General features: G+C 33.0%; 5 protein-coding genes across 9 annotated transcripts; 2 read left to right on the forward strand and 3 right to left on the reverse strand.

The window, feature by feature from the left end:
• Positions 1–41: 41 nt before the first annotated feature.
• Positions 42–1,703, reverse strand: LOC128886671 (uncharacterized). The gene is made up of 3 exons (XM_054141766.1): positions 1,017–1,703; positions 707–944; positions 42–638 (listed from the first exon to the last, which is right to left on the reverse strand). Exons 1-3 carry the CDS (start codon positions 1,156–1,158, stop codon positions 80–82), a joined length of 939 nt encoding a protein of 312 aa, XP_053997741.1. The 5' UTR covers positions 1,159–1,703; the 3' UTR covers positions 42–79.
• On the forward strand, positions 1,476–3,870 carry LOC128886670 (uncharacterized). Its single transcript, XM_054141765.1, has 5 exons — positions 1,476–1,589; positions 2,685–2,785; positions 2,875–3,088; positions 3,148–3,375; positions 3,444–3,870. The coding sequence occupies exons 1-5, from the start codon at positions 1,476–1,478 to the stop codon at positions 3,858–3,860; spliced, it is 1,074 nt and encodes a 357-aa protein (XP_053997740.1). The 3' UTR covers positions 3,861–3,870.
• A 102-nt stretch (positions 3,871–3,972) lies between these two features.
• LOC128886683 (cytochrome c oxidase assembly factor 8) lies at positions 3,973–4,948 on the reverse strand. 2 transcript variants are annotated; one of them, XM_054141788.1, is made up of 3 exons: positions 4,682–4,948; positions 4,437–4,607; positions 3,973–4,335 (listed from the first exon to the last, which is right to left on the reverse strand). In XM_054141788.1, the coding sequence occupies exons 1-3, from the start codon at positions 4,745–4,747 to the stop codon at positions 4,135–4,137; spliced, it is 438 nt and encodes a 145-aa protein (XP_053997763.1). In that variant the 5' UTR covers positions 4,748–4,948; the 3' UTR covers positions 3,973–4,134. The 2 variants fall into 2 exon arrangements, with proteins under 2 accessions (XP_053997763.1, XP_053997762.1); XM_054141787.1 differs by having other exon boundaries at positions 4,410–4,607.
• Positions 4,949–5,089: 141 nt separating this feature from the next.
• On the reverse strand, positions 5,090–10,410 carry LOC128886658 (transmembrane GTPase Marf). 4 transcript variants are annotated; one of them, XM_054141739.1, is made up of 14 exons: positions 10,146–10,410; positions 9,609–9,691; positions 8,907–9,192; positions 8,706–8,832; positions 8,239–8,632; positions 8,059–8,166; positions 7,717–7,737; positions 7,323–7,476; positions 7,110–7,248; positions 6,729–7,042; positions 6,367–6,662; positions 6,126–6,293; positions 5,859–6,055; positions 5,090–5,770 (listed from the first exon to the last, which is right to left on the reverse strand). In XM_054141739.1, the coding sequence occupies exons 3-14, from the start codon at positions 9,082–9,084 to the stop codon at positions 5,566–5,568; spliced, it is 2,301 nt and encodes a 766-aa protein (XP_053997714.1). In that variant the 5' UTR covers positions 9,085–9,192; positions 9,609–9,691; positions 10,146–10,410; the 3' UTR covers positions 5,090–5,565. The 4 variants fall into 4 exon arrangements, with proteins under 4 accessions (XP_053997714.1, XP_053997713.1, XP_053997715.1 ...); XM_054141738.1 differs by lacking the exon at positions 9,609–9,691 and having other exon boundaries at positions 10,146–10,409; XM_054141740.1 differs by lacking the exons at positions 9,609–9,691; positions 10,146–10,410 and adding an exon at positions 9,853–9,872.
• A 614-nt stretch (positions 10,411–11,024) lies between these two features.
• On the forward strand, positions 11,025–14,469 carry LOC128886665 (28S rRNA (cytosine-C(5))-methyltransferase). Its single transcript, XM_054141757.1, has 6 exons — positions 11,025–11,382; positions 11,679–11,949; positions 12,841–13,097; positions 13,195–13,310; positions 13,385–13,557; positions 13,630–14,469. Exons 1-6 carry the CDS (start codon positions 11,257–11,259, stop codon positions 14,349–14,351), a joined length of 1,665 nt encoding a protein of 554 aa, XP_053997732.1. The 5' UTR covers positions 11,025–11,256; the 3' UTR covers positions 14,352–14,469.
• Positions 14,470–14,606: the final 137 nt, after the last annotated feature.

Here is a 14,606-nt window from a genome sequence, read left to right on the forward strand (position 1 = left end):
CGATGTAAATGAGTTATAAGTTATAAATAAAGATATTCTTATCAATATAAGTATTTTATTTAAAATGACACTATTGCTACTATAATTTATAAGTTGATTTAATACGAATAATATAATTTGTAGACACTTCTAAAGTGTATGGATTAAAGAATCGAGATTTTCTTGAATTCGCCAGAAATTTTTGAAATTCTGGTGATGAGCTAATGATGCGTTTTCGTATACCATTTTTTAATTGATGATTACTGTTGTCCCTATACTTATTGAAAGATATCAGATTATTGTTTATATATTCCGAATCCTTCGTCTCGGAATAGATTGTCAACAAATTAAACGTATTTTGTAATTGTTGATGATAGAAATAACAATAGAGCTCGTAATTGTTAAACAGCAACATAGTGTAGCTATTAAAATTAATTTCATTTTGTATGACCATTCCTTTCGAAATAGAACTTTTTTCTTCACTTTTATAATTCAACTTTTCCTGTAAATGCTCCGTACTCATTTTACATTTCGCGATTAATTCAGGTTTAAAAGTGAACTGATCTCGTTTGTTTGTTATCGTTCTATCAAAAATATAATCTATATAATTTCTTGCAATGGCTTTTAAATACACGCCAGTTGAATAGACATTACGTATTCTGTGGAAACTTACATAAATTGAAATACAAGTACAGAACTTTGTACAAAAACATTGTTCGTTACTTACATATTATTCCATACTTCTATGCTTTTTCTTATATGCTCACACATGCATACAAACAATATCGTACAGCACACAAATACAAGGACAAAAATATATTTAAGCACATCTTTTAATATCAGCATCGTATTGCACAAAGTACAATTTGTTGCTGTAATGTGCAAAACATTTTCCATTGTCTTTCGTTCTGTTCCAATACCATGTACAATTCCAGAATTCGAATTTTGTTGATAAAATATGGTACCTATAAACGAAGGGCCTCTCTCCTAATTACGTTTAAATAAATATGTTCCACAATTATATATGTAACACTTACCTCTTTGTACTACAATGTCCGATTCGTACATATTATTCGTACATAAAGCTATCCATAATCCAAAACCCCAGAGAAATAAAATATTCCACGATATATAACGCGATCTTCGTTGCATAAATAATTTCAAGTTACGGCTAAGCATCGCACGAATAATATTATTTAGAAATGTTTGTCGTTCTCATTACTAGATAATTGTCTGCTAACATTTTTTTCTGATCTGTTATTTTCGAAAGACGATTCATGAATATTCAGTCAAAATAAATTTTGCAACGATGTATCAATGGTAAATCAAAATGTTACAGACGAAAAAAAAATAAGACAATCTACGATTATCATGACAGTGACAATTTAATGCGTATTTGTTGCATTACTTATTAAATGTCACTAGTTTAGAATTCATAATAAGGATAAAAATTAGTATTATGACAGATGCCTTAAATACATTAAATAAAATTTGGGATGTGCAGTATTTCAACAAGACTCGATACTCTGAATCAGCAACTTATGACCATTTCAAAATTACAAAGAATGGATCAGGAATTTGATACGTATTCTCACTCAGCATGTAAAAAAGTAAATGTTATAAATTGAACATTATTATTTACCTAATAAAGAATAGGATGCATAAGAAATAATTTATTTTATACAGTGTTGTGTAGAGAATAGTTTTGGTAAACTTTGTCATTGCACCTATCATATGTTGTCTTTAAAAGAACAGTGCAATAGACTGAACTATGTTGAAAAATGCATTTCACGCAATGATACTATAAGAAAGACGCCATGCAATGCAAAAATATGCAAACCATGTAAAAAATTTGCTTGTAGAAATACTAGATTAAACAAAGGTACTTAAACATTATTGATTCATTTAATATATACAATGCATATTACTAATATTAAATCTTTGATCAGTTCAAACTGATTTAACAGATGAAAAAACTACTAATACCTATGTAAAAAGCAATACAATCAGTGAAGATTCTTTACCAATCAAAGAAAATCAAAGTAAATCTGATCAAATAAACATGAGTTTACAATCATTTAAATCTTATGTTAATGACAAACAAATCGATACATTTGAAGAGAAGAATGAACAAACTATACCTACAAAAGATAATTTTCATGCTGAATTAAGCACAAATACTTCAAATATAAATAATGCACAACACAAGACAGGATCAAGCAAAGAGAAAATTCAACCTGTAGTAGATAAAGATATAATGCAGAATGTAAATGAATTAAAAGAAGTTTACAGCATAAAAGATATTCCTATCAACGAGAAAAAGATGCTCGAAAGAATTCAAAAGGTTCTTTTTGAAAATAAATCATTGCTCTTATACTCCATCTATGTTAATATAATATGTAATTTGCAGGATCTCTCGAACGAAAGAAAACGCACGGAAGAACTTGAAAAGAAATTAGAAAATTTAACTTGCAGTATGAAATGTCTTCAAGAAGATAGCGAGCAAAAAGCGGATTGTTTAAAAAGTGCGTTGAAAACAGCCGAAGAACAAACTAAACGTGCAATGGATTTGGCGAAACGATCAAGTGATCAAACAGATTTAGTTAAATCAGATAGAAATGAGCTATTAAAAGAGATTACGAGATTGCAAGTATGTATGCGAGAAGAAGTCATATTCATTAATATAAGAATAATTATCATTTCAGCAACAGATAGTTGAAGCTACCCAAGCAAATACAACTTTGAAGTTAGAACGGGATGACCTAAAAAATAAATTGGACTCTTTAACAGAGGATGAATCTAAAAGGTAATTTCTGTAATTCTTACGTGATCGTATTTGTACTTCTTTAAAGTGTAATCTAAAAATCACTTCAGATATTAAAAACATGCTTCAAGGTGCGAAGAAGTTGAGCAGGAAGTAAATAGAATGAAATGCGCGGTAAAAGTAAAAGAAGATGCTTTAAATAAAGTAAGAACAGAATTCATGGATATGATCATGGAACTTACAAATGTGATTAGAGTACAGAAAAAAAGGATACACGAAGTAACAAATATGTGTAACAATCAACAGCATATATTGTACAAGAAAGATGAAGAATTATTTCAGAAAGTAAAGATATTTATTAAGAAAATAAAAATAAGTATTATATTAATGTTATATGTTTGTAGGCTACAGAACTATCGGAAGTACAAAGTATGTTGGAGTCTAATAACAGCACCTGTAAAGAAATGGAGGAACAAATAGAACATTTAAAACATTGTCTGTGCGAAGAAACAAGAGCTTGTGATTGTTTTAAGCAAGAAATAGAAATTCTTAAAGAAAATCATTTATCTGAAATAAGGATAAAAGAAAAGATTGTAGAAGAACAAAACAAGACTATTTCAAGGCAAAAAAAGGTAATGGATTTATTTTTAATTTAGACTGAAGTATCTAAAAGCAGGAAATAAACATCTTTTTGTACCAGTTACTGCACGATAGCGAAGAAATGGCCCAACAATTAGCCTCTGAGTTCGATAGACTCAAACTAGAATTATGTCAAGAAAAGCAAAAAAATAAATCTTTACAGATAACATTGAACAAGACTGATAATCAATTAAACAAAGTTCATTCATTGGACTGTAAAAAGTGTAGAACTTTGACATCTAAAATAGATCATTTGAAGACAGAAAAAGAAAGAGCACTGGCAATTGCAAAATTTTCTTATCAAAAATTAAATCAGTCTGTGAAAGAATATCAAAAGCAACTCTGTTGTGAGAGGCAGCAACATAAATATATGGCATTAATTATCGAAAAGAAAGAGAAGGAGATAGGATGTTTAAAAAGTCAAATATGCCAAAGGAGTTCAAGATATACAAAGGAAATGAACAATTATGTCTTATAATGTGGTGAAATTGAATTACAGCAGTCGTTTGCATTCACAAAATGTGTTAAAATGAAGATTATAGAAATTTAAACTTAATCGAGTTATGTCAATAAATGCATAATCATATGTATGGTATATTATAATATGTATATTCTACTATGTTCACTTTACAGATAACATACTATACATACAGATTTACGTTGTAAATACATGCAATGCATCATAGCATTTTCTTCTTGATAATTATATTCGAAAGTATTATGTAGTCTCCCTATGAACATTGCTGGAGCAATTACTTAAATTTCAATCTGATTACTCTTGCCCCAATTTCAAGAAATAGCAGCTTGATATTTCTCTTATACCATGCAATGTTATAATTGAAATGGTTTTTCCAATTTTTATCTAGAAAGTGTTTATAAAATACAGACATATCATCCGCGGTGATCGATGTTTTTCCCTGTGCCTTCAGGTTCTCTTGGAATTGTTTACGTTCCTACGATAAATTCGCAATTTTAAAATATATCATTTGTTCTTCATAACAATATCACAAAGGATTACAAATTGTACTTTTATAAAACTGGTATTGTGTTTCACCCAAAAATTTTGATTCCAAAGCTGAGTATCTTCCCTGGCCTCTCTGTATTTCTTTTCAAGATTAGTCTCGTTCCAGGGTATCGAGAATTTGATCGGTCTTAGGTTTGAAATCGGATCAGGTGGTCCGATTATATCAGATTTTATCGTAGTTTGTAGGTTAGAATGTACTGTCTGATTAAATTGAAAATCATGAATGTACACTCGATTAACGAAACTTGGAATGATGTAATAAATGATGGGCTTACTGTGCTGAACAACCGAATTACATTGTTGTAAAGCTTTATTTGCGTGTAATTACATGCTCGAGCCATTTCGTAGGCGTTCACATTTTTCACGAGGTCATACGTCCACCATACGTTTGTATCCGTTCTATCTTGGTCATATGACTCGTTTAAAACTCGAAATTTGTAACAGTCTCTCGGTGAGATTACTTTTTTAATTTCAACTAAATATATGTATTATGTAAATGGACAAACATTTACAAATATGATTCTTATTCAACAAACAACCGTTTATTAATATAGTAACATAAGCTCTCTTACAAATACAATCTAATAAATCTAATAGTTGCATTATTTAAATCGCTATATAATAAATAAGAATCATTTATCTCTGTTAATAGATCTAGGTAGAAATTGATCATTTATGTACTTCTTACGCGAAGCTCCCGTTTAAAAGTTCGTGGTTTATTTGGAAAAATAATACTCTCTATCATGATTCGCTTTAAAAAGAATCTTTAAAAACAAAAAATTCAAAAATTCATTAACAGTCTAGCAATGCAAGACTTTTGTGCTAATTCTTTTTCTGAAGAAACAAAAAACATATGCAAAAAATCGTTAGTTTGGCATTATCATGAATTTGGATGAATTCATTAAAAATTTGAAAAAGCTCTGGTTGCCTGCGTTAAGACTAGAGTTTTTTTTTGTAAAAACATTCCCTCTGTACGCGTAAATAGTCGTTTAGGAAAACATGTCCTAGCACGCGTTTGGTATTTCATTAATGGTATACGACATTACGAGTTATTTTAACTATCACAACATGCACGGTCATGTTTCCCAAAACATTCACCGATGTTCTCAACTTTTGCTATAGATCATATTACTCTTTAAATACGACGCAGATCGATGTCTTAATTTAATGACTTTAAATATGCCGCGTCGAATAAATCGAGCTCGTTCGCTAAATAGTTCGCTTTATTTCGTAATACTTTAGCGCTACTAGTTGCTTCCTCGAGTATTCTTATCGTACTTGCGATGTGTTTTAGGTCAGTGTCCATTTCAGACGTTGTTTCGTCCACTAAATGGCACAGACGGGCAAAGGTACTGGATAGCTCCCTACGATTATAAAAAAAAAAAAATGACGTTACAATGGATTCTGAGAGAATGAAACATTTAAATAGCTGATAAAACAAATTAAACTCACTGTTGTACTTGATGACTACAGTTCGCGGATGTGAGATCTACAATTAGTTTCAATTTCTTCGTAGCGTGAGACACGTATTGGCGTTTGAATTCACGTTCTTTTGCTTTGTTAGTCCACGTTAATCGTTCGTAAAGATACAAAGCTCCGTATATAGTACCCGTTACAGCTATAAGTCTCCAACCAATGGTTTTCAACATCTGAAACAAGAAATTTCAGTAGACTAAAGTGATTCTGTATTTAGAAAGTCATTTTACAGAGAATACTTACGAAACCAGCAACTATGAGACCTCCCATCGTACCCTGGGAAGTTATAGATGCTAATGCAATTCTAGAAGCCAATGACCAGTCGTCTGATCTCGGTGTAAAGTTTGGGGTACTCGAAATATATTTTATAGAATCAACGCTTTCCGTGGGAGACATAATCGCGGGTGGTATCTGCGTATATGCAAACTGAATAGTAACTTTGCCGTTGTACAAGTAGATCGTATCACTCGATAAATTCACTTACATCCTGCGGATAATTAGCGATGGCTATTTTGGGACTTTGCCTTCCTGCGAATCTATTAATTATAGCTGTAATTCCCCAAGAGAATCGAAACTCTAAATCTTCGTGGAAATCCGCACACAAGTTGTCACAATTTAATCTATACAAAATCTCGAACGGCTCTCTTCTTGGTAAAATATTTAACGACATTTGACGTTTAGTTTCAGGCAATAAGTTCGCCATTCGCTCCGTCATGTCTCTTTGCGAGTTTTCTATATTCAATGCCAATGCGGTACTGAGTCTCGCTCGTAAGTTAGAACCTGTACAATTCGAGAATTAGAATTTCTTACGTGCAAAGATATATGTGCGATAAATTAAGAAATTACCTAAGCCATTTTCCACGTGTGTATGAAGTTCTCGTTTATATACATTTAAAACTAATGGATCGGTATGAAATGGTACACTGAATTCGTCAACGAGCACAGCTAGTCTATGAATTTCTTCGCTTAGAGCTTTAGATACTCTCTGTTCTACATCTTCTACCATGTGATGAATTTTATTCTTCATTTCCTGAGTGAGTAACATCAACTGCTGCTCCGTAAAATTTAATTTGTCATGAACTTCTCTTTTAACACGTAATTGTTCACTTTTCATATTTTGCGTTCTCTCTAATATTTCGTCTAACGTCTGTCGAATTTCTCTAAAAAGATCATTTCCTTTTGTATTAGAAAGTAAACATTTAAATGAACGAACAGTAAACTGCTTACGTGGAAATGTGCTTTCCGCGTTGCGAATGCTGTTCAAACTTTGTTTTTACAGCAGACTTTGAGATACATTCCTCGAATTTTCGTTCGAAATCTTGAAATTCAAAATAACGATTTTGGAATCCTTCTGCTAGTGCACCATCTGAAATAAAAATATACATATAGTAAGTACGAAATTTGTACACGATCTTTAAATAAAAAGTTACAAAATCTTACTATGAGCGGGCTGGCCAAGTTGTTCTTTTATTCGAGCTTGAAGGGTCTCTTTCGCCGAAATAAAGAAAACACGTTCTTCGGCATCTTTTGGAGTGTAAACTTTTAATTCTCTTGCTAAAAAGTCAACGGCTCGCTCTTGATGTTGCGCCCTCACCTACGCAGATGTTAAACGTAAATAAGTATAACGTACGTATTAGCTTTCAGAGTAAAATTTAAGAAGCAAAAGGCACACGGTGAGACTTCTTAATATGAAAAGCAGATCGGTAGTTTAAAGTATGACTTTGAGTTTTATGAATGTTTTTTCATGCTACACATGTGCAAAATATGAATTGCATAGTGACAATGTTGGTTTCATTTGCAGTTAAAACAAAGAATGTAAAACGGAGCAGCTTACCTCCTTTTGCTCTTTGCCCAGCTAAGGGATAAATGGGGTATTACGTGAATTAATTGAGTAAAGCTGCCACTGCATACAGCTAATATATCAATGCATCTATATATTACATATATATTTTTGGACATCCTAATGCATAGCAAATTGTTTATATGCAAACAAATTCCGAGATAATAACCTTAATATGTAGTACCAGCTTTAATAACAATATAACATGTTATTTTGTAAGAAAATGCTTTCAAAAATAGTTTTTTTAATCGATATAACGTATTATCGGAATGTAATCGCTCAAATACCAGAGGAACTTGTATTTATGTATCGTGCGCAACTTTATACGATATATACCTGCTCGAAGAATTCTGGTTCTGAAGCAGACGCGTCCCATCGATTATTTAGAATAAAAATATTGGGTTTCGATAATTTTGTTGATACTTTGTGGAAAAAATTTTTTTCCTGCAATTACAATATTCTTAGTAGGTGTAACTTTTATATAAAAACATAAGATAAACAATTAATACCACTTACAATCCCCATTAACGTAGATTCAGCATTAGCTACTAAAATAAAAACGTCTGCATCCAGACAGTGTTTATCGATCCAGTCGTCCAAATTGGGTGTCACGTCTACTCCAGGGCTGTCAACGAATACTACATCGTCTCGTAAGAGTAAACATTTCTCTTTTGGCCAAAATATTCTGACTAAATGACTTTCGCACAATTTTTCTTTGCAAAGAGCATGACCCAATTGACCAACAGATTGAACAGGTTGTTTTTCAGTGGATCCTTCTGTGACAAGGTACGCCTCTCCGTTATCCGATCCTTCAACTTGTAAAAAACAGTTCGTCGTATGTCCTATACCGCTTGGCAAAATCTTATCGCGTAACATTGCATTAATAACTGTACTCTTTCCATTGCTAGTCCTACAATAGATAAATGTATATGTTACATTTAGTTCAAATATCAATGTTACTCGATCCTATCATAATTAAATACCTTCCAAAGAAAGCAACTTTCATGTGATCCCGCTTAAGTACATCTCTAATCGCGTGAACTTTATCGACGTAACTTGAGATTCTCTGCGCATCTTCGGGCGTAACTATATTACGTTCACCTTGTAGCGCTATAAAAAAAAAAGGTTAGCAGTTAATCGAAATTACGGTACTTTGTACCAGATATGCTATAAAAATTATTTACATGTCATAAATCCCACGGTATCCTGCACATAGTCATCTATTTCCACGAAGATGTCGTTGATCTTCTTTTTGGCTTTAACGAAAATCTGGAGGGGAGAATTATCGGATCTAATATCTGTTGATCGCAAGTGGCTGTCTCCCGCAATCATGGACATTGTACGATTGATGTAGGCAGCCATAATTCCTTATATGCTTATTGTGTATGTGATGTGTTTGGCAAAGTAAGAAAAAATACAGTGCAATACTTTAGACGGGACGTTGATACAGTGCACAGCATGCAGGACCAACTGAAATCATAAAAAAGCAATGGTTAAACATTTACTATAATAATAATAACATTGATCTACAAGGTTTCTTATATAATTCTTTTTCTTTCATATGTACAAGCCAAGATAACAACAAGATATTTAACAAATACAGACAAAAAACACATATAATAAGCAACAATGTAGTATGCTAAATTTTTTTGTACAGCTATAGAAATTAAATGTAAAAACAGAAGCAAAATCCTATAACGAATAATTTTTATACATCGAGTTGCCGACATACTACATATTTTGCTTTTAAAATTCCTATGCTTTCAAAGCAAATGAAACCAAAAGTTGAAATTCTCTATATGTGTGCCACATGTATAACAATTAATTATACAAAATCTATCACACATAGTAAATAATATGTAATATTTATGACAATACAATAAAACCTTCTTGTCTTTAGTCATTGAAGTGTCCTTTGTCGCAATATAAATGAGATGTAACTTTAAATGTCTTCTTTACTCCAAACTTTCTAAAACAATTTATTAAAATATCAGTACCAGATATCTCTATACTATTTCTAAATAACATAAAATTGGAGTAAAATATAGAAAATATGCATAAAATGGAACTTATTTCACAGGAACTTTAAGAAAACCATATGTACATTACAGTATCGTTTGTATTATTTACTTATACTAATTGTGATATTTATAAATTCTGACAAACCGATGTGTACGTTCTGCACAACGCGATTGCAACAGAACATTTTGCGTCTTCGTATCTCATTTCCGGAATCGAGACACGCGTTAACCTGCGCTCTAAACGGTCACCAAACATCGTCTAATTCTTATTTAAACGTCTGTACGCGAGAGAGTCAACATTTGCGTAGTTAGAAAATAAAAAATATACTTTGGATCGTTTGCCGAAACGTAACCTGTACGTAGCAACGTGAGAATCCTTTTAGTCTAAGCTTGCGATCTTACCGAGTAGTCACAGTTTCTTTAGCATCATATTTCTAATTGAATGTAGACGTAATTATGCATAAAAAATGCATCAAATTTCACGATTATTAAATATCTAACAGACTAATAATTAGATCGGAGTACACTAAAATAAGTTCGTATTGCAAACTGATTGGAAGTGGTAGCAAACACGTGACACTCGACGAACGAGGCTCATTTTCATGTATCCGTGCAGCTTCCCATGTAATTGTTTGAAAATTGTTTCAAGGACGATCTGTAAATAAAGTCAAGCGACAGAGCCGATTATAGGTAGTTAGATACTAGCAATATTCAATGGAAAAACGTCGCGAATAAATTGTTATACGGTGTTTTTATTTGTGATCTATTATTCGAGTAGAATTGGATGCATCCAGAAAGGCAAGAAAGGTCACCGCTCGCGCTCACTAAGCCGATCAGTGAGCGAGTTTTTTAGTAAGGTGGCGCCATCGATGGTAAAACGCCCAAGTTTGTAGTGAAAATAGTTCTTACTTATCACGCTAGATGGCGACGCTAACTAAATGGTCGGTAATTATTGCTGCATTAAATAACTATTAAAAAAATAAGAAATTTGCCATATTACTGATATATTGTATTATTATATGCCAAAAGAATTTTATTAATTATGCATTTTTAATTAAATTTGATCAAATATATCGGTGGCGCCATCTAGGAAAAATTGTGCGAACTATTCTCACTACGAACTTGGGCGTTTTCCCACCGATGGCGACACTGGTACTAATACCCGCTCACTGAGCGGCTTAGCGAGCGGTGACTATTTCGAATTCATCTAATTTGTTCATTTCTGATGCAGATATAATCAAATTTATATAAATTGCTATTTATATTTATATATAATGGTCTCTTCTGTATATTTGTTTTACATTTCAATGCAAGTTTTTCGTGTATCTTTAAAAATTGAGCTCGATAAATTACCGTTGCATCCGCACAGCATGGCGAACGTGTGTCGTCATTCGTGTTGGTCTCACGAGGCATAGTCAGGTATAGTTCGGCGTGGGATCCCGACGATTAATGCGTTACTTGGTGACTGAAATTAATTTCGATATTTTGGAGTACTTCTGACTGATGCGGTAACATGCCTAGCGGATATGTACATTCTGTGAAAGTCCCAAGACTTTATAAAACCGCTGCTAGGATCGTTCAAGACATTCGCGAGAAGGGTGGCAACCTCAAGTCAAAGATTTACGATCATAAGCATCCTGTAAGTTCATCGATTAGAATTAAAAAATATAATAAAATAAAAGGCTTAAACTATAGAAGTGATCTGTTCAACAGTATTTAGTATTTGAAACCGTGTCGAATAGTTGGACGATCTCTTATTCTTTAAAAGTACGAGTGAACTGTAATCACGTGGTTTTCATGGCTCCTTTTACTCAAATTATGTTGGAACTGTATATGTTGTTACACCTTTATCGTAATTTGATTACATTTATTACAGTTATAAGTATTCAATTACGAAATAACGATAATTACTTATTAATTTTCATCTCAATGTAGAATGTGTCTGCGGTATACTCCTTGTGCCTTAATACATTACAAAAAGAAGCACAGTTAAATTATCTCATAATCGAAACTGGTATATTAGCAAAAGAATCTCGTTTGGACCCATGGTTAGCAAAAATTCTTATAACAGAATTGCTCTGGGGGAAAAAAGCTTTGAATGCAAAATGCAAGCCTGTTAATACCATACTTAGCTATGAGGAACAGCTGCACAAAGCATTGCAAAATTGTAGCGACGTAGAAGTACTTCAACCGACACTAACAACAGGTAAAAAGACATTGCATTTAATTACCAATAAATACGTATTATTTTTACAGAAATGGACCATTCCTGTACAGGAAAATTAATAAACCAATCGAGCCACAAATTAGAGATATTTTAAGTTATTTTGCTTTCTAAGGGATATCGCGCATCCAGATTGATGGTTTTAATCATCCGCAACAATCGAATACTTACTAGCCGGCAAACTAGAATTAAAAGATTTCTGTCCTACGTGAATAAAAATCGTCAAAAATCGAACGAAAACGAGACTTTTCACGAACAGAGTAAAGAAACACCAATTATGAGTATTGCAACAGTGTTGGGAACATTGTTCCTATATAGCGCCGCTATGTTTACACTACCGTTTGCTGTATTTTTTGGAGTAGAGCATATTCTGAAGACTGAGTTTAACACGGATAGATTTGTAACAAATTGCATTTCCGTGTTTGCTGCAGTGATTATGGTAAATTTAATAATCGCTTGTTACGTTTATCAGGCGCTTCACGAACCTGATAATACTCCCGAGATTCACGAAATAGCTGATCAGCCTTCTAAAGAAAGTCTCAACAAAAAAATCGATTAAATGTAAATAAGAGATTACGATTGTAATAAAAATATATAACTATATTATTGTATTTACACTGCACATGCGGTGGTATTTAAAAAATACGTTAATATATTGATAGATGTAATAAGTATATAGTAGAATGTAATTTAAATATTTGTATATTTTTTTACTATTATTATCATGTTACGAGTTAGTAATGCTAATGTCGAAAAGAATCGAGTATGTATTTAACAATAAATAGTTTAGCCAGAAAGTATGACTTTTACTTTATATCCATAAAAAATTATGCACCACTGCGCGTCTCATAAAGTCAATCTAATTTTTTTCAGTTCGTAAGGCGAGATACGTTCGTGTCAACACTTTATTGTTGTCGTTAGAAAAGGCAATATCATACTTTCAAGACGAAGGATGGACTCTTCTGCCAGAATGTCCAGATTATACAGCTCATTTAGAAGCCGTAACAAATTTATCAAAGCCAAAGTTTATTCAAGATTTCCATATTCCAGAATTACTTGTTTTCCCACACGATACATCTTTTCACAATCATTCCGGATATAAAAAAGGAGAAATTATTTTACAAGATAAGGTAACGCTTATTTTCTTGTTAAAATGCCTTACTCTTGCTACGATCGTTTATTCGATTTTTGTTTACCTGTTTTTTTATTTTTTTTTTATTTTTTTAGGCCAGCTGCCTACCAACGCAATTGTTAAATCCAGAATCTGGATCTGTAGTACTAGATATGTGTGCAGCTCCAGGAATGAAGACAACACACTTGGCTGCACTTCTAGAGAATAACGGGTATGAGATCTAACCGATATCTATGTTTTATTTATAAACGATACTTTAAATTTAACTAAATGTAATGTTTGTAGAAAAATTTATGCGGTAGAGAGAAACGAACGAAGATACGAGACTTTATGCGATCAAGTACGATTAACAAGCTCCAGTTGTGTAGAAACTATTCATAGAGACGCGTTGACAATCAATTCAGACGATTATCCTGACGTGGAATATATCCTCGTCGATCCATCTTGTTCTGGTTCAGGTAAAATACATTTCGCGTATATAAATTTATAAATGATTTCAAATGTAACCCAAACTAAATGTTTCATCGTAGGTATGTTGGACAGACAGTTGATGAACGGAGACGAGAAAGTAGTGCCGCATCGTCTCAAGCAATTACAGTCGTTTCAAGTGTTTCTCTTGCGACATGCACTTCTTAATTTCCCGAATGTAAAAAGAGTCGTTTACAGTACTTGCTCTGTAAATGCAGAAGAAAACGAGCAAGTAATAGATGAAATTCTCGAAAATGTCAAAGACGCTTACACGCTTGTATCCATTAAGGATATGTTTTTAAAAAATTGGAAGAATTACAGTTCTACGGAATACAAATGTTCCGACAAGTGCCTGTACGCTAAGTCTGACGTAGACTTGTGCAACGGTTTCTTCGTCGCGGTATTTGAAAGGAACTTTGACGTACCTTTGCCTTTCTATGCCAAACGTAAAAGAAACGAAGAATCGACGAACCAACAATTGGGAGGGAACGACGAATCTAATGTCGAGGAAGAAGGTGCATTACGGAAACGGAAGAAGCGTGGAAAAAGGAGAAGCACGAATCAAATCGAAAATATTTCAACGCGAGAGAGCGTTCTGAATGCTTCCTCCGACTCGATTAAGATTATCGACGAGATAAAAAAGAGTCGTTCGGAGAACAACGACGAACCGCCGGTAAAAAATATGTGGAAGAGATATATTCCCAAGAATAAGAGACAAACAGACGATGGAATGCGAATGGCTAATCGGAAGAAAGGTAGAACGCAATGGAAGAAGAAGCAGTAAGAAACAGAAATCGTTTGATCGCGTTTTTTGTCGTTTTTATGAAAATTGTATCGTACCTTTTTGTATCGAATTAACCGAAGTAACGAATATACCGTCTTGTACTTGATCCTTACCCCTACGAAGTCTCTCCTTCTTTTTCTACCTATTTCGCTGTTTTTTGCGCGATACTTTCCTAGTTATTTTTACCATTATTTCGGATAAGATCGGTACCTCTTATCGGCGGTGTCGCGCAACTTTCACGTTTTGACCACGACA

This window comes from Hylaeus anthracinus, unplaced genomic scaffold, assembly GCF_026225885.1.
Source record: "Hylaeus anthracinus isolate JK02 unplaced genomic scaffold, UHH_iyHylAnth1.0_haploid 11985, whole genome shotgun sequence".
In the NCBI taxonomy this organism is placed as follows: domain Eukaryota; kingdom Metazoa; phylum Arthropoda; class Insecta; order Hymenoptera; family Colletidae; genus Hylaeus; species Hylaeus anthracinus.